Here is a 19,183-nt window from a genome sequence, read left to right on the forward strand (position 1 = left end):
GCCAACAGAGGAGACTTGTTACAATAGTTTGGCTTTTAATGCATTCTTCTTTTAACAAACTTCCAATAGCACAGCTTCATTTTACTGCAACATCTGCTCCCTGTCTGGTGTGACATTACATATTCTATTTTATTCAACAGCTATTAAAGAGGAACAATACGTCTTGTGGTCAGGTTACCAGGAATATTCCCTCAATCGCTCCTTTGCTGTTACATCTGCAAAGGATATTTCATGCTTTTGAAGAACTGAGGGCATTTTTAAACGTAGTTTATGACTAATGTCTCCTGTAAACTCAGAGCTGGGGGAGGAATACTCATCTCTATGCAGTGTACAATCCCTTCAAGAAACAGACAACTGAATAGAATGTAAAAATTCATAATTCCATTCATTTTCTTGAACAGTAAACTCATATTTTCCATCATTTAGAAAGGAGGAATTCTGAATATACTTGGGATATAATTAAGTTAATACGTACTAATAAAATTAAATAAATAGTACTTCCTATGTTACAATTCTGTACAGAAAACTCTACATCCACTGATACCTAACCAAAGTAATCAATTCCTTCTGAAACAACCTTGTTCTGAAACAGTTGTTTTCAGTAACTTCAAAGGAGCTTCCTTAACAACTCCAACACAAAATACTGCATCCCATGCATTCCTGGATAGAGCATGAAAATATCTTGTTTATTAAATCATACTTTGCAGCACTACTGCCTATTATCAGAGTGCCAATTTAATGCCTAATAATCTACAAATTATGAAGTTATTTAACAGCATTGCTATTACATGAAATTTGAATTAAATTAAATGATTGTTCTGTGTTTCGGTTAGATACAATAATGACAGAAGAAGTGTGGAACTATCAAGGCTGCACTCACCTCACCATGGACTTCATGAAGAATTTTCATTAAGTTTTTTGCAACATATGATGGGGCAGTAGGGTTTTGTACACAATCGACTATGCTTTCCAAGGCTTCAGACAGTTTTTTCTTCTGGGATTTCTGCTTTGGTTGTGTCTGAAGTTCCTCAAATAGGATTGCCATAATCTAGTTCAGTAACAAAGTGAAAATTAAGTAATCTCCCTGCCATAAAAATGCCTTAAAACAACATTTATTCAATGCTTTTGTAATAACACAATTCAGATACAAGCTGAATTATTCATCTGTAAATAAACCACAGGCTATCATCTCTTGACTGATATTCTCAATTCTGTATGTGACACATTATTTGAATATTCTTACAGTCCTTTAAGGTAAACAAATAAGAAGCATGTCAAAGCTCTTGCTACATTTCCTTTTTTGCAGTGCTAGTGGCTATATCAATTCTCATCAGGTATTCAAGTGAAATCCACTGCTTTTTGTTTTTCCTTCATAAGCAAATTTGGTTGACATACAGTCTTTTTCCATTTCTCTTGATAGCCCACCATCTAAACCATCTGTAAGAATCACATTCCTTCAAAGCTGGCAACTTGACAGAAACAATGAACATTTCCAGTTAACTTGATTCCTCTGGAAAAAAACAGAAGCTCACAGCCACAGACCAAACTTGTACCAATGCACACCTTATTAGCAAAAATACCTGTGTTATGTACGTAGGGTCAGATATGATCTCCTCCGTCTTTTGCCCCAGATGCTGAAGAACAGGGTGAAACAGAGACTCTTTCATACTGCTCAAGGAATGGAAGCAATTGAGAGCAGCCCTTCGAACTTCACTCACAGGACTACCCAAATTAATTAGCAGAGATATCACCACTGCAAAAAGAGAGAAGAAAGGAGGAAAAGCTAGGAGAATTGCACGATCAGAATTTTATTTAGCTGTCTCTGAAGAGGCACTGATATTACTTTGGAATTAAAAGAGTTGTCTTTTCACTATAAACCTCCAGACTACAAGACAGCACAGCTCTGAACTCCTTCACCACACCTCTTACATCCGAGTTTAAGCTCACAGAATTCATATATTGCTATTGACTGTGACATCCTTTTTCTAAACAGAAAGTAAGGTGCTGTAACTGACTTCTTCAGCATATGATCTTGTGTCTTTAACACCTTAAAGATTTAAAAATACCCTTCATGGTATAGAACACAGGAAAATGACATGAAATTTAAAAGTACTGTGATTAAGACTTGAGATAGGTACACCATTTTACTTACCTGGAGATGATAGCGATAACAGCTGTTTCTTCTTTTGGTAAGTCTGAGATACAAGCACTGCATAGCCAATATACAGAGCTCGAGTCTGCAGCATTGCATTGACTTCATAATTCAGGTGATTTGAAAGGCTAAAGCTGTAAGTCCATAAAACGGAAAGGAATTTGAAGAGAACCTCTGAATCTTTTAGATGCACCTTAAATGTAATGGGAATAAAAAAAAAAAAGAGAAAAAAAGAAGAGCATTTGTTTGAAAGCTTGAATTTATTTGGCCAAATATTATTCAAAACATCCAGTAAACCACCTAAATCAAAGGAGTACAAAGAAATAAAATTAAAGAGTCAGGTATGTAAATATAGTATATTTTTCCTTCTCATTGCAGACTAAAACCACATCCACAAGAATATTTGTATAAATGTGTTAACTAAGGGAGATTTTTTTGTGTGAAAAATAAACCAAAATTAAGAACTTCTGATCTCCTCTTTAGAACAGCAGAAACATTTATATTGCAAGTGCTCTGAGGAAGGAGCTCCTGGCTTTTTCATCTGTCATATAAAATGATTTTCAGAAATCCATAAGCCAGTATTTAAGGACTGACAGTTTATCTTCCTTGTGTGGCACAGTTGTCTCTATTGAATATTCACACTAAATGTTACTCTTAGAATTTTTTTGTGGGTTTTCCATGTGTTTTTATAGAGCCAAAGTAAACCCTGAATCATACATGTATTGCTGACCTTCTCAGACACAAGTCAGAGCACACCTGCCTCCTTCCCCCTTCAGTAGGTAGCTGCTCCAGAAGATTTGATTCAGTTTTTCACACATCCACATCCAATTATTTCAGCTCCACTTTAGGACCATCCTGTCAAAGCTCACTGAGGATAACTTCTGATTTTGAAGCAGTCTCCCAAGTGAATTTACGGTTCTCGTTTACTATGTAGTCTGACAACAGCTAATACTCCTCCTCCTGTCTGCAGACTGCCTCTGGACTCCTCACAGGTCTCCATTCATTGAACAGGAGAGCCCACTCAGCATCCAGCAGACTGAACAGAGCTTACTGGAACAAAGCAATAAAGCCTTTGACATACTCTTCCCTATTGTCTTTCCCAGGATTCCACCAAAATCTAGCTTCTACTTACAGAAACTACACTGCAGCAGGAAAAAATAATTTTCTTGACCTTTAAACACTCTCAAAATCAGAGGTCAGCACTACTCCAGAAGTGAAAGAAGCAAATTATTACTGCTGCTGTTGCCTTCATTACGCTCCAAGGACATTACTAAATCCATTCCTTAAATTCTGTGGAGTCTCCTCTCCCATCTTCTTTACTCATCTCTCTTCTTCAAAAACTTCTAAAAGTCCTCCTTTTAATTTTTGTGTTTTAAAAGCTATCAAAGCTGAAAGAACAACTGCTTGGCAGGACCAGAAGCTCTAACTCAAACTTAAGTTAGCACTGAAGCAAATAATTATTATGCATTCACCTTTGCCTCAGCTCGTCCATTGTTTTTTCACTCCAGTTTTTTAGTACATTCAATCCTGAAGCTTAGGATTGTAATTTGCTCACAGCACTAGCATGCCACAAGCAACACTGCACGATCAATTCTCCATTTTCTCACTTTTCTTTAAAAATATCTGTTTCTGTGTAATATTTACAAAATACTCTGCATAATAACTCAGAAGAATAACTAAGGAAATAGATCTAAAAATAATACCTTGAATAAGAGATTCATCAATGCTCGGTACTGAACAGCATCGCTCCCCTCACTAGCTCCGCAAACAAGTAGGTCAAATAGCCCCAGAAGGAGGTGCAGGTAGTCCTTGCAATCTTGATTTAGAGATTCAGGATTCCACCAAGTTTCTTCTAAAAAACATAGGTTATAACTCTGTTACAGTGGCTGTAAAAGTCAAGTGGCTGAGTGTCAAAACCTTAATGCTTACCTTTTGGAAAGGATGGAGGAGGTTTTAGGTCATTAATGAAGCTTCTCAATAGAAACACAAATATAGCTGACTCCTCTGCATCAATACTTCGGTCACTATTGAGCTTTTCTATATACGTAGTTAATAAGCCCACTGGCACCAAACTTTCCTGTACTGTTTCAACAGACCAATTTGAGGGAGTTTCCTGTGAAAGAAAATTTATTTAAATGGACACTGTCACACTCTCATCCAACAGAAAATAGAATTTAGCACTAATGTCCAGCAATATTTCACTTCTAACTTCAAAATGGATATTTGTAATAACTGAATTACATTTCTGATTTTAGACTTAAATTTGCATCTGCAGTTTTAAAACCTGTATCTGCTCTTACTACCATGACTAAGAGTGTACACAAGCAAGATAACAAAAGGGTGAAAATACAACTCTCCACAAAATATCTCTTCAAAGATGCTGGGAGTTACAGCATTCTGTGGACACCCAGTTTCATTCTTACGTCTACATCTGCTTGGGAATCATTTGAGGTAAGAAAAGCTAATTACCATGTATTGCTACATGATGGATGCAGGGGAGGTGTACACTAAGAAACATGACCCTGCTCAAGTGGGTTTCTTATACAGACCAAAAAAGAACAAACTGTTTCAATATTAAAATAAATAAACAACATCAGCAATAAACCTGCTGGGAAATATTAATAGAAACAAAGACAGGTGAAAGATGCAGAAATACTGTTTCTCCAAGGATGTGCATGAAGCTGTAATTAATATAAGCTCTTTTTCATATTTTGCTGTATTTCCTTCCTTCCCACGTCAAGACACCAAACCCTGTACTCAGCAACTAAAAAAAACTTGCATTCCTAAGCTGAATAATGATACCATGTAATACCACAAAGTAGCTGGAAAAAACGGTCCTGACGTGGTGCTGAGCTGACAGCACTGATACACTGAATCATTTGGTGGAGCCTAAGGCAAGAGCTCTTCACGTATATATATTCTTTTTGAACAAGGACTCACTGGAGTGGTACAACGTAACAGCAATTCTTAATGGTAGCTTCTATTACTGCTGCCAAGTGAAAGATTTTGCTTTGAAAATAAATGAAGGCAAGACTTTCAGTCCTCTTCAAGGTTTCTGAATTTTATGCTCTTAGGATCTAATACATTTCCTCTGCTACTAAGAAAATGCTTTCTCCAAACTGCTTGCATCTTACCTCTTCAGGGTGACAAGCTCTGAGGTTTCGTATCTTTTCATCCAAGAAATGAAAGACCCTGAGAGCCACTGAAAAATAGTTCTCCTTCATTGGTAAATTGCAGCAGCATTGAACAAGCATGGAACCAATTACATGTGCAGTTACTTTCTGTCTCACACTGTCAGATTCCATTTCAGCAACAAGTATTAGATCATCAACCTTGGAAATAGGAGGGGAGGAAAAAACAATGAGTCTGTAAGATAGCATGACTTCACTATGACTTTCACAGAATCACAGAATCACAGGGGTTGGAAAGGACCTAAAGGAGGTTCCCTTGTGTGCTCTCCATTACTGAGGCACCCACCTCATACAGCAGCGCACCCACATTTTCCCTGGCCTTCCTTTTACTACTGACATACTTTAAGAAACCTTTCTTGTCACTGACCTCCCTTGCCAGATTTAATTCCAACTGGGCCTTAGTCTTCCTCATCACATCCCTTCATGCCCTGACAATGTTCCTATATTCCTCCTAAGTGACCAGATCCCTTTTCCACATTCCTTAGACTTGCTTCTTTCATTTGAGCTTTTTGATGAGCTCCTTGCTCATCCATGTACCTCCACCTTTGCATGATTTCTTACTCTTAGGGATGCGCCAGCCTTGAAAGCACCTTGGAAGGAGCGGTGCTTGAATGTCAATCAACTCTCTTGGGCTCCCTTACTTTCTGACCCTCTAGCTCATGGGATACCTGCAAGCAGGTCCTTGAAGAGGTCAAAGTTGGCTTCCCTGAGGTGCAGGGTTGCAACAACTTTATGGCTTGTTTCATTTGCAAGCCTAAATAAGTTGAGGCTACAAATTATTGTCTGCTGTAATGGTATTCTTTGGAACCTGGGAATGTACATGCATTTGTGTGTACTTCTACCCACAGGTAAACTTGTTAATTATCTAGATATTTTTTTCTAGGAAACAAAAATTAAACCAAGTTTAATTAGAAAAATAATTTGTCCAAATAGATAATAGCTTCATTTCTTCTTTTCCTTATGTTAAGACAGAAATGTGTTTTATCTAGAGTGTACTTGAGTTTGCTATGCAATATATGTGTATCTCCCTAGAAGCTTGAAAATTCTTCTACGCCACATCTGTTCTACTATAGTGACCATCTAGAAATTCAGGTTAGAAAAACATGGTACACATACCATTTGCAATAGTAAGGAAGAGTCCCCTGAAGTCATGTTTTTAGAAAACAGCAGAATCATCTTCTTGTTGATCATTCCAACCAGTTCTGCAGACTTGCTAGATTTAATTGCCTCCTGAAGAACTACTCCATAAGAAAAACAAATCAGAGGACACAGGTATACAAATCAGATATCAAAACATTGATAGCTCAATAATAAGAATTAGTCAGAAAAATACTATACAACTTCATTTTTAAAACGAGCTTTTTAAGAACTCTAATCACACTCCTAGTATGACAGCCTGTTAAAAACAGCCAATCTCCTTCAATAAGCATTCAGGTTCAGTAAGTACCGAGTCCTAAATTGTCACAATTCTTTTTTCATCAGATTAGTTACATTGAATACATTACCTTCCGGCCAGTCTTTCAGCAAAGGGTGTAAGGAGCAGAGATCAGATTCTGATAAACAAATGGCCATTTTCCATTCTGAAGATTTTGAATTTGAATTAGTGATCACCATAAAGGGCAACAACTGCATTACTGCTTCATCCAGCAGTTCTTTCTTCTCTTTTAAAATCTCCTCTTTGACTAAAATCTGTATTGCTCTCTCCAGAACCTTATACCTAAGAGAAAAAAGTGATGTTGATAAGCCATTTTTCTAGCATGTCTACTACACTTTGTTTTATTCACCATTTTCCACAATGTTTCTGATGTTGTTTTTCTTTTTCTTTTTTTTTTTTTTTTTTTTTTTTTCCTTCAGAATGCAATTAGCAGTGAGAATAAACAAGGAGCACAATGGAAACAGTATACAACTGAAAAATTATCCTATAATTCAGCATAGATAAAGCATAAGAAAAAGTATTTAAAGTGGAAATTATTTTAAGCATTCTTTGAAATTACTTTTCTATTTAATTTATACAGAAAGAGAATAGCCTGAAAAAAGACACAAATGTACCACTTTCCATCCTTTGAAAGATCAGCTCTCTGGAAGATGCTCAGAAGGCTTGAAACCACTACTTCTGGATTTACTTCTTTCCTGAAAATCTGGAAGATAATCAAGAAAAAGAAATGTAAGTATAATAAAATGAAAGATAGTTTACTGTTCACAATGGATGACATAACTGCTATACAAAGCACAAACACAGATCAAACAGCTCTAACGAATCTCCTATTGATGACAGTGTAATAAAAATATAATCGGGGTAATGTTATAAGGCTGCCCGGTGTGGCCTATGGATATGATAAAGAATGGAGAATTTATTAAATGCAGAAATGTTAGATGAAACTGATAAACAAAGAGACAAGCAAAGCACTCTCGATAAGACCTGCTTTTACTTTGGTCCTGGCCTGGTTTTAGGTCAGTACCGTAGGAGGCAATGCAACACTTATCTTTATGACAAAAATATAAGATGCATTAATAAAAGATATTCAAGTTTAAACATAGTCACTCACTTCTGTTCCCATGTTTTAGTAAGGATGAATGAACACAAAAGGCCAATTATACTACTGCTAATAATACGTCCCACTACTTCTAGTAGAAGCAACAAAGACAGACCGTTACCCTTGTTGGAAACAATCACTACAATGCATACCAGAGTCCTATCCAGCGAACCTGAGCTGGTGCTCAGTACTTAGCTAATACCAACTGACCAAATGACTCCCATATGGAAAAACTCAGCTGAATATTTCTCACTAACGTAATGAGTTCTCATTGCGTCATTTTCCATACGAAAGTCACTTGACATGGCTTGCATTTTTATAGACATACAGACCGGACAAGCAGGAGGCACACTTCATAATTAACGATTCAAATATGCTTTAACAGCTATATAAGGAAACATATAAATCCAAGCTAACTACAAACTTTGAGAAAGATGAGAATGCAGAAAACTGCGGCAGAGGAGTATGTGTGACAAAGTAAACTATAGCCTCCCAAGTCTGTGCTGTTTCATCTTGCTAAAAACGCCATACACCAAAGACAGGAGTAGAAGAAGAGCAATGAAAGACAAAAGCCATATACCAAAAAGACAAGTAGAAGGACAATTACAAAGAATACAATCCAGACACATATTCGGAAGCTGCTAAAATATCACCTAACTTATCAAAAGAAATACACACACCTCCAAAGCACTGAAAGCAGACATGACAACATCTCTGTTGTCATCCTTGAGGCGCCCAAAAATTGCTTCTTCTATGAATGACTGATCAAAGCCTTCCTGAAGAAACTAAAGAAAGAAGAGCCAAGAAAAAAATATGTTAGCACAATTTAATGAATTATTGGAATTGGCTTTTAATGAAATACTGGAACTGTAGAACAAGAGAAGCAGTAACATTTAGATTAAATCACACATAACTGAGAGACTAAATTTCAACAAAAAGAAGAAAAATAAAAGTAATGTTGACTTAGATTTTATCTCAGTCTTCAAGCAGCTTAATAAACGAGAACTACATACAGACTCCAGAACAAAGGAAAAAGCTGCCAGAAGCCTTCTGAAAATATCATGTCAGAATAACACTTGAATGGTCTAACATATCACTGGTCTTTAACCAGTACTTCTGGCAAAGAGCTTTTAGATGTTACATTTTATATGTTAAATAAGTTCTCTAAGTGAGAGAATCGTGACACAAACCTTTGATGTTTCAATAACATCTTTCAAATGCTGAAGAGCCAGGACTCGCACAGCTGGCTGAGGATGATTCAAACTAAGCAGAAGCGAAGTGTCAGAGTCTTCCAGAAACTGAAACACAGATTTCAGAGTCACTCACCAGATGTCAAAAATACTTACAGTGTATGTCAGGATAATGGAGGAGAGTCTTTCTGCAATTTTTTGGAAAAGAAGAGAACCTGAACAAAAAACTGCAGAACAACGATGTCGTGTAACTGCTTCAAATTTGGTCTTCCTCACTTTGGAAGACATTTTTCAGAATGCAACCTGAATAGTACAGTAAATCAGATATACCATTTTGTCCTAGAAAAACGTTACTCTTATCTAAGGATTCTGAGAAAGCTCTAACGACAATGTCAGTGTGACAGACCACAGATAGAAACTGTCAAAAAAGGCATCCCTGCCAGTATAATTGCCTGCCCTTATCTCACAAAGCTTAAAGGCCTCAAGAGAGTCATATGCCTTCATTCTGTGTGCCTTGTTTTTTTGCTTAATCCAAGTGGTACTCCGTGACATAAACTGTGAGTTCAGAAAATCAGCATAAAAAAAAAATATACTAAGCACTTCTTTTCCAAAGTGACTTCACTCTTTCAATCATTAGAAACAAGGTTCAGGATGCTAACCATATCTTAGTGATACAAAATAACTCAAATTACTTAAACAAAACTGTTGCAACCGTAGCTAATTCTCTGTCAGTCTGAGTTTCAATTACTCTCCAGAATGGCACAGGAAGCGTTCTGTAGATACTTTATTCTTTCTTGTTACTTAATACAAGCATTCATAAAAATCAATGCAACAAATGGGTCCAGCCACCTTTTCTGACATGCGGTGAAGTTGTCACCCTCCCTCAGAAAGTCATAGATGACATTGACAAAATCTTTCAGAATGATGAGACCTTGCTGGGCACAGCCATATTATCAGCATCAGCAAAAACACTGTACGTAGTGGCTATGTTCATAAGGAAAAAAAGTTAATTATAATAGGTAGGTGGAAATATATAAATTTTAAACATGAAAAAAGCCAATACTCATGACTGTTCATAATGAACATGGACTGAAAAAAAAAATCCAACAGCTTTTGGTTTTATCACATTTTTTAATCAACCACCTTCCCCACTTAAGTAAGGTCATGGGCTTTTGTGGGAATGGCAGAGATAGAGTTCAAAAAGAGGAAGAGAGATTAGAACTTTGCCACAATATCACTGTTCTGACAGTATAACAAAGTAAGAGGTAGGATGAAGAATTATGCTTCTACCTACCTTGTATTTGCCACAGCTTAATGAAAGAGAAATAAACTGGTGAAAAATATTTTGGTTGGCCTGATCCATAGCACTTTCCAGATGCTCCTCCAACACAGAGTCTAAAGCTTTGGGATACCTGCCAAAGACAAAATCCCAAATGTTTTCCACAGGGCATTGCAGAAGAGCATGTATTTTTTATAGACATGCGTGGAAATGCAAGGAAAATGAATGCACATGCACTTTTCCAAACCATTTAGGAAACTTTGTGAAGGCAATCAACCACTGTGTCATAACTTAGATAGATGATATGCAGCCCACTTAGAGTAGATAATGATCAGAAATAAAAATAATGAGCCAGTAGGTATGGCACTGATGATAAAACATGTAAGGACAGATCAGTAAAATAAAATTTAGACAATGATCAAATGTCTGTTGTTTTTACCACATTTTTTTTAGGCAAGAATATAGTGTTTACAACACCCAGTAAGCTAAGATTGTAGTTGACATCACCAGTCTACAGCCTGTAGGTCTGTCATAGGAAAATTGAACTTACTTTCTCTCAAGAAGTCTGATAAGAGGAAGCAGCTTTTGACTGATTGTAGCCATTTTGGTGGGATTAGATTCAATCTCGGTACCATAGGAGACAAACTCTTCAAGAAACTTGCTAAAATAACAAATAAAAGAAAAAGCCATTATTTTCAAGACATGGCAGTTTTCACTAAAAACACAGTGTTAAACAGGTAACAATTAATATGCATTACATATGGAAATACAGATTTGCTCCTGGACTAAAGTTTCACTCTGTTCTATATTCCCACAAGTGCTAAAAGCATGGTAAAAACATGGATCGTTTGGATTACTATTATCCAGGTATCATTCAGATTATCAGTTTCGAAATCTAAGCTTGGAGTTAAACGTGCAAGTAGAAAAGCATGACTCTAAAAGAGAGTTGTTATTAAACCAGAAATGACTGTAGTACTCCAGGGAAAAAAATAAAAATAAAAAAATCAATCTAAGTTAACTTACGAAGCCAAAAGGTGATCCAAATCCTTTTCCAGTGGTATACTCTGAAGAATACCTTCAAGATGTTTGATATAAATATGATCTTCTCTGTCCTCAGAATCTTCTTGGTCCTCTAAGAACAATGAGTAATCATTGATGATGAACAACAGTTTGAATGCAACCTTCTCATACTGACTAAAACAAATCACTTGTATAGGCAATATCACCTGGTGAACCAAGCACACAATTTAAAACCACAATGTCCACTGATTACTTGCACTAACTCTCTGTGAGCTACTAGCAACACTTTCCACCAATTTCACTCAAACGCCAACAGCTCCGTTGCTACCAATACGCTCAGGTATGCTATGGAGCATTTCAGCTGTTACAGCAATCGATACCATCAACTTGTTCAAGCCTTCCCTGTCATGAACTAAAGTGTAGTGCTTTTCAACTAAAAAGCCCTTCCAAACACAATTTGGCAGTTACAACAGTTAACAAAACAAGTAGACTTACTAGTACAGACACAGGCTACAGCACACTAATCAGCTTCATTGTCCAGGAACACTTCCAGGCACATTTAATTTACTGGGCAAACAAACAACTCCATCATTTGAATTACATACAGAGCACTTGTAATCTATCAAAAACAACCTATGCAGAGGATTCAAAACACAGATTTGTGACACTACACTACCTCTAACAGTCAGAAGTTCAGAACATCAAAATTAAGTTACTGCTGAATACTGAAAATCAACATTTAAATCAAAGTGACACAGATAGAACAATACCTAAAACAGCATCTACTGTAAGACCTGTTTATCCAGGTCTTACAGAAAAACAGGCAACACCCACACATACAAGCTCAGCAACACCTTCACATGCACTGGTGCAGTTTTAGAAGCAGAAACAAAAGGAAAATGATGTAGCTACAACATTTAGAACAGCTATTTATCTGTTTGTGAGACTCAGAGAACTGTAAATGCACATGCTAACTTACCTGCATCACTTTTCATGATGCTGCAGATAAAGTGAGGCAACAAGTAACGCAGAAGAGGAGAGATATCATAGCCTTCTGAAAGGCCTTGCAGAAGTGTCACCAGTTCTGGATTCTTGCAGAGATAATTAAATGGCCTGCACAACAGAATGGGAGATGGGAGGAAACAAATGCATGGTTATCTGGCTTGCCATAACCTTCAAACCACTCCTGAGGATTCGGTTCTTAGAATCAAGTAACAGCATCTTTGTAAATAAATGCTGAAAAGATTGTAAGGGTTTCACTTTCAGAGCAGCCCTTGCACGTGAAGCAAATACCTTCCACAGAACGGACAGGATTTCTTTTTTCTTTAAATAGCCCCAAACTTGTGCTGACGTTATTATGCTACCATCACTTCCACGATTCCCACTTTAATGAAAACCTTACTGACAGGCTTAAATTTTGCACACTAACAGCAATTCTGGAAGTGTCAGGAGAGAGACCAAACAATGATGGACTTGGACCACTAAGACTCTTCAGCTGTAGTGACCATAAACATTTTTGAAGAACCAAATATACCTCCAAACCTTTGCACACATCAACTACTAACATCTCTGACATGGAAGCACCCCTTTAATGAGTAAGATGAAAAGCTGAAGTGCAACCTCAGCTTTTAAATGGAGAATTTCAATTGATGTAGACTTACTTTTTCCCAAGACCGTCTCCTTTCTGAGTTTGCAGAAGTAGGTTCAGGCAAGCAATCCCTTCCCTGGCTAATGAGGGCACTTTAGATAATGTCTTGCTTATCTGTAACATCAAGGAATGCACCAAGGAGGAATCCACTGTCACTTTTACTGTCATCTGGCATATTATCATATATGTTGCAGCCCTATAATCCTGTACAGAGGACTTCAAGCCCTTGGAAAAGAGAAAAATGAAGATGTATTATGTCTGACATGCACATTTGTTTAAAGAAAGTACATTAACGTACAATTCCTTTCCATCCTTACATCTATGGAACTACACTACCTTTTTCTCCACGTGTTTTAAGTAACTATAAACATAACTTTCAAGACAAAAAAGGTGCTGTGCAAGGTCTAAACATAAAGGAAGAGAGATATATAAGAGTCCTTAGAAGTGCTTATCCGGGCTGTGAGAAAGCATGATTAGACTAGGAACTTCACCTACCTAATGTTTCAAACCATCTTGAATATTAGCAGCAGAAAAATTAGCAGAACACAGTACACTTCATCACACTGAAAGGAAAACAAAATTTTGGGTACCTTTTGGATGTAGGGGAGAAGCATGGAGATTATACGGTCTGTTATCTTCTCTGCAGCTCCAAGAGCTGATACAATGGTGGAGGCATAAAATGCAAGAAGAACTCTCAGCTGAGCAGAGTTGCTAGCATATTCTGAAAAGACCTGGACCATAGAAGAATTAGTTATTGAGACACCAAGAGAAGTGGAAAGACGCATACAGCTTCCCAAAAATGCCCAAGATCTCAGAGCTTCAGCACATAAATTCTAACAGCTCCTGCTGCAACAACTGAAGGCATCATCTCTCCCTAGCAGTAAATCTGGCCAGAGGTAACTGCTCCCTGTTGCAGAGAAGGCAGAAAGATATGGATGCTTTTCTTCAGCTATTATATTTGATCATAAAAAGGTAACCTAGACCATTTACTTTGTGTAGTGCTCATGACTGTGAACTGGACAGCCAAGATGCTGCCATGAATGACTGATTCTCAGCCAATTCCTCATAAGAATTTCTATAAAGTGTAATCTATAAAGACAATGATAATTTTTCATATTGCAAATGAGTTTTTTAAAATATTCGATACACCAAATGTTAATAAACATCATAATACTAACATGAAGATGGAAAAAATCAAGTGACAACACACAAGTACTGCTCAAGAATAAAGGAACAACCTTCACAGATTTTGCCACCAGTCTGCAGATGAAATCCATGAAATCCAGGTCTTTGTAGCAGTGTGTAATGAGAGTACCTCTTGCCAGTGGGACACCAGGTTTCTTTCCAGGGTGAAAAAAATAAAAGTTAGAACACTCCAAGGTAAAGTGAAATGCCCAAAGTAAATAATGAATATAACCCTATTAAATTAATCCTATAGATGAGTTAACATCACTTAAATTGCACATCCCTGGATTTTTTTTTCATATCTACCTTAAGAGAGACTATGAATTATATATACACTATATGTATATCATTATTACAAATTCACCATTACGTATAGTATATATTCAAATAAACACATATTTTAGTAACTGCATACCTTCCTAGCAGTTGCAAATACCTACACATTAAAAGCATACTTGAACTTTGTCAAAGAAAAAGTAATTATGATTGAAGTGTTCTGTAACTGCACTTGAAGAAAAGCAACAAACAAGTAGGCATTCAGGCTCCATTCCTACAATTAAATCTTTCTGTACAGTCCTACAACTAATATATGATCACGTGGACCATATTCTTAAATCTAGAAATGAGTCAGCATATTATGAGTTAAGTTGTTCACACTTCTCCCACCACACATCTGTTAAGTACTTTACCCTTATTGGATCCAGCCAGTGCCATTTATGAGTTGGGCTTTTTATGTTTAAAAGCTGAATAACTCTCACAAATAGTTTGGTCTCGTGATATGGCAGAACACAACCAATCAAACTATCTTGATTGTAGAGGTGGATGTGAAATCTAAGATAGAAACAAACACATACATAAACAGTTAAAAAATAACTGGAAGTCCAAAACAAAGGCCCAGCCATGTACTTCTCAGAACATCTGGTTACTTGCTTTTATGCAAGACCAGAGGCAACTGTCACACTGGCTCAGGCATCCGATCTGCCTACAGTCAAGAACCCAAAAGACACACAGTCCATACATGTAGGAAGACATTAAGGAAAGTACTTCATATGATGATTTTAAGTCCCTAAGTTTCTTCTGTATTAATATTAGTATTAAGTCAAGTTACAATAATATAGCACAAATTTCAGCACTATATATGTACATACATTTAATTGTGATTCAAGCTTATGCCAACAGCAACCACCCACTCTTTCATGATACGAGACATTACACTTTGCAACTTGATAGGTCAATTTGTATAAATAAGGACAACACCTCATAAAAGTACTTGGCTCACTTTTTCTTCACACCTTCTTAAATAACCCTGAAATAAGATGACTTCTTGTTATAATACAATACATGTAATATCATTCACAGTTCACAGTTTAAACTGAAAATTTGCTACGTTACACAGCTCGTTATCTCGAAGTATTTCACATAAACATCTCTCCAGGTCCTCTATAAGAGGATTAGAGTTGTGCAATTTGGTTGATTGCCAGACAAATAAGTAATTACATTTTATACAGATTATCATGGCGTATCAGAACTTCTACAGAAATTTATCAGGTGACACAAATCTAACTGGCAACGAATAACATCTGGCTCCACACAGACTAAACTCAAAGGTATATATATATTTTTATATATATAAATACAAATAACATTTCAACTTGTACTTCCAGAAAACTAAGTTATAATTATTCAAAATTATTCTTATGAGGAAAAAAAATCTTACATTTCTGAAAATCTGATCTACTGCCACGTAGGGTTTTCAGTGGATTACCTGTGAATGAGCCATTCCAGGCACTTCTGCGCAGGCTTCAGCATAAAGTAAGGGGACAGGTGAATCAGGAACAATGAAATATTCTCATTGAGCTGCTGATTTACTGATTTAGTCTGAACGCTGCGTTCCAAGCCTTTGGACATGGAACTAAACAAGTTGGACTGGAACACTTCAAAGGAAGGATCGATCACCATCAACTCCTCTAAGCCAGTGCATCCTGTGGAAAAACAATGGAAGAATGGTTTAAATGCAACATCTGTAACCACAGTCCCTCATCACACTATTGTATCCAACCTCTTTACTATGGTGGTGTATACAAAACAAGGCAAATCAAATAATAAGACCAAAACTTTTGCTACACTTGAGGGACTTCCTGATGAAGAAAATTTTCATTTGGTAGTGTACTCGTCAAACAGTGGAGGCCCACAGCATCCTGGGCTGTGTGTGCAAGAGTGTAGCCAATGCTCTATGGGAGCTGAACTTCCCCTTCCATTTCACTTTTGTGACACTGCATCTGGAGTAGCTACAATGTTGAGCAAATGAGCAAAATGTTGACAACCGTATACAAGCCCAGTAAAGGACCACTAAGATGTCTGAGTCTGAAAAATGACGTGCAAAGCAAATGACAAGTACTGTGTTTGCTCAGCCTTGCAAAGACATCACCAAAAGGAAATCTTACTATCTTACTACTGTCTGCAACTCCTTAATGGAGTAGCATAGGTTATCAAGAAGATGGAGCCAGACTCTTCACAGAGATGTACATGGAAAGATAGGATAGAACAATTCCAGTTGGGTGTACAAAGATCATTGAGTCCAACTATCTGACTACTTTGGTGCTAACTCAAAGTTAAAACACCATTTAGAACTTTATCCAAATGCGTTAAAAACACAGATGGGCACAGAGCATTGACCACTTCTCTAGGGAGCTTGTTCATGTGCCTAACAAGCCTCCTGGTAAAGAAATTTGGATGGGATAGAAACATGTAACCTGGAACACAGGAAATTCCAAGTTAAAATATGGATATATTTATTTATTTAACTTGAGGATGGTCAAACACAGACCAGAGGCCTAGTATCAGATCAGAGATTGTGAAACTCCTGTTAACTACAATTGCATCTGAGATTCCAACTAGGTTTTTTTCCATCTGTCCATCTTCTGAATTGAATGAAATGTCACAGCATTGACACAAAAATGTTACGGAAGACAGTCCAAAAAAAAAAAACAACAAAAAAACCCTCAAAACATACAACATGAGCTGCTCCCTCCTTGCTGCAAGCCTACAGTTAACACTATTCCAGCAGGCATCCACAGCAGGCATGCAAAGAATCATAGAATATCCTAGATTAGAAGAGACCCAACTCCAAGTTCCACACAAGACCACCCAAAATCCAAACCCTATGTCTGAGAGTGAAGTCCAGAGGCTCCCTGAGCTCCAGCACTCGGGGCCGTGCCCACCACCCTGTGGTGCAGCACCTGTCCCCAACCCCACAGCCCCTCCCCTGACGCAGCTCCATGCCGTTCCCTCGGGCCCTGCCGCTGTCACACAGAGCAGAGCTCAGCGCTGCCCCTCCGCTCTCTGTCAGGAGCTGCAACTGCCATCAGGCCTCCTCCTCCCCAGTCTCCACTTCACTGGGCTGAAAAACCCAGGCACTTCAGCTGCTCCTCACACGCTTTGCCGTCTACTGTCACAACCCTCCTCTGGACACTGTCTAAAAGTTTTATGTACTTTTTGTATTGATGGAAGGACATGCCAACGGGCTTCTGCTCATAGAACCAAGGTTCTTAGGAAGAATACAAAGTATGGTCTCCCCTCTCCCAGAAGCATGATTTACACACAACAAATCCATGCTGACTGTTCCCAATTACCTTACTTTCCACGTGTCCAGAAATGTGCTTCATCACAGCCTGTTCCATGATTGGAACACACTGATTGGAGTGATGCTCACTAGGCCATATTACACTGAATTCCTGTTTTGGCCTCTTTTGAATCAAGTTCACCTTTACTATTTAATCTTCTCCAGCTGTTTTTTTAGATGATTTTTAGAATCCCTGACATGTGAAGAGCCAAACTTACCAATAGCAAAAAACGTGTCCCTGTCAATAGCAGCGGCTTCCTTGCAATCGAACAGCAGCGAGGCTGCCTCAGAGCGGTTCAGGAGGCTGGGATCGCTCTGGGGAAGGGCGAGCCGCTTCAGCTGCTCCGCGAGGGACGTCATAGCTTCACCTTTCGAGGACACACACCTCAAAGGAAACCCTGCACGAAGAAACCCACAGATAAAGCCAGCATCCCACACTTCTCTCCCACGAAGTAGCTCCTGAAGCCCACCCTCACCCGAGTCCCACCATGAGCGGCTTGTGGCCGCAGCAGCCTTAGGGACACGGACACGGACACGGACACGGACACGGACACGGACACGGACACGGACACGGACACGGACACCCCACCCCCTTCCTTTCGCCCCCTTCCACTGCGGCCGAGGCCTCGCAGCCAGCTGCCACTTAAAGGCGCACCCAGGTGGGAGCTAACCGGAGCCAGACCAGGAGAAGTGCGGGAGGGGCAGCAGCAGGCGGTGACGCAGCCCGATCCCCCCCCCCTCACTCAACCTCGGTACCCACCGGGCCGCGCACCGCGCCGCTCCCCACGTGCGCTGCGCGCGCCGCTAACCCGGAAACAGCCGCTGCAGCACCACAGGAAGCTCCGCCCCCTGTGCGAGGCCACGCCCCTTTCCTCTCCCGTTTTCGGTGCGTGGGCGTGGGCTGCACAGAGCATGCGCGGGGGTCAGCAGCTTGTTTGGTGCGGGGAGGGCGCGTGGTGGGGGCGGCCATTTGTTGCTGTTGACGGCCGTTGGTCGCCCGCGTGTGAGGGTGCGTGGGGGGGGGGGCGGGGGCCCGGAGGTGAGTCAGGCTGTGGGTGGCGGTGCGAAGACTAAGTGCGAGCGAGTGAGAGGTCTTGACGAAGTCTTCTTGTCGTGGAGTGCTGCTGTTGTTCTGCTGAGCCCAGCACGACCTCTGAGAGCACAGCCTCGTAGAGATCTGCTAGTCAGGGCTGGCATGTATCACCAGGCAGGGCGTGCAGCGCTTCTGTTGTCCCACATCAGGGTCTCTGCAGGTCTGAAGTGATTCATACTGGGGAAAATCTAAGAATTCTAAGAAAAGAAACTTAAAAGCTACTGCAGCTGCTGTGGATGAGATTCCAGCTGCAAAACCATGAAGTAATA

At 39.0% G+C, this 19,183-nt stretch overlaps 1 protein-coding gene across 2 annotated transcripts in view; it reads right to left on the reverse strand.

Annotated features, from left to right (window-relative positions):
• HEATR1 (HEAT repeat containing 1) overlaps positions 1-18,640 on the reverse strand; it is a 34,250-nt gene extending 15,610 nt beyond the window's left edge. For both annotated transcript variants that reach the window (XM_042888551.1, XM_042888543.1), the window contains exons 1-22: positions 18,582-18,640; positions 18,040-18,219; positions 15,965-16,181; positions 14,889-15,030; positions 14,253-14,354; positions 13,605-13,745; positions 13,028-13,239; positions 12,346-12,479; positions 11,370-11,478; positions 10,897-11,007; positions 10,362-10,479; positions 9,068-9,175; positions 8,558-8,662; positions 7,393-7,481; positions 6,849-7,060; positions 6,460-6,581; positions 5,287-5,484; positions 4,082-4,265; positions 3,856-4,004; positions 2,153-2,345; positions 1,581-1,753; positions 881-1,048 (exon numbers count right to left, since the gene is read on the reverse strand). In XM_042888551.1, coding sequence (XP_042744485.1) covers positions 881-1,048; positions 1,581-1,753; positions 2,153-2,345; positions 3,856-4,004; positions 4,082-4,265; positions 5,287-5,484; positions 6,460-6,581; positions 6,849-7,060; positions 7,393-7,481; positions 8,558-8,662; positions 9,068-9,175; positions 10,362-10,479; positions 10,897-11,007; positions 11,370-11,478; positions 12,346-12,479; positions 13,028-13,239; positions 13,605-13,745; positions 14,253-14,354; positions 14,889-15,030; positions 15,965-16,181; positions 18,040-18,181 — 3,129 coding nt within the window. In that variant the 5' untranslated portion in view covers positions 18,182-18,219; positions 18,582-18,640. The remainder of the gene's footprint in view (positions 1-880; positions 1,049-1,580; positions 1,754-2,152; positions 2,346-3,855; positions 4,005-4,081; positions 4,266-5,286; positions 5,485-6,459; positions 6,582-6,848; positions 7,061-7,392; positions 7,482-8,557; positions 8,663-9,067; positions 9,176-10,361; positions 10,480-10,896; positions 11,008-11,369; positions 11,479-12,345; positions 12,480-13,027; positions 13,240-13,604; positions 13,746-14,252; positions 14,355-14,888; positions 15,031-15,964; positions 16,182-18,039; positions 18,220-18,581) is intronic.
• Positions 18,641-19,183: the final 543 nt, after the last annotated feature.

The sequence above is a fragment of the Lagopus leucura genome, unplaced genomic scaffold (genome assembly GCF_019238085.1).
Source record: "Lagopus leucura isolate 7727_CA_CO unplaced genomic scaffold, USGS_WTPT01 Super-Scaffold_73, whole genome shotgun sequence".
Lineage (NCBI taxonomy): Eukaryota > Metazoa > Chordata > Aves > Galliformes > Phasianidae > Lagopus > Lagopus leucura.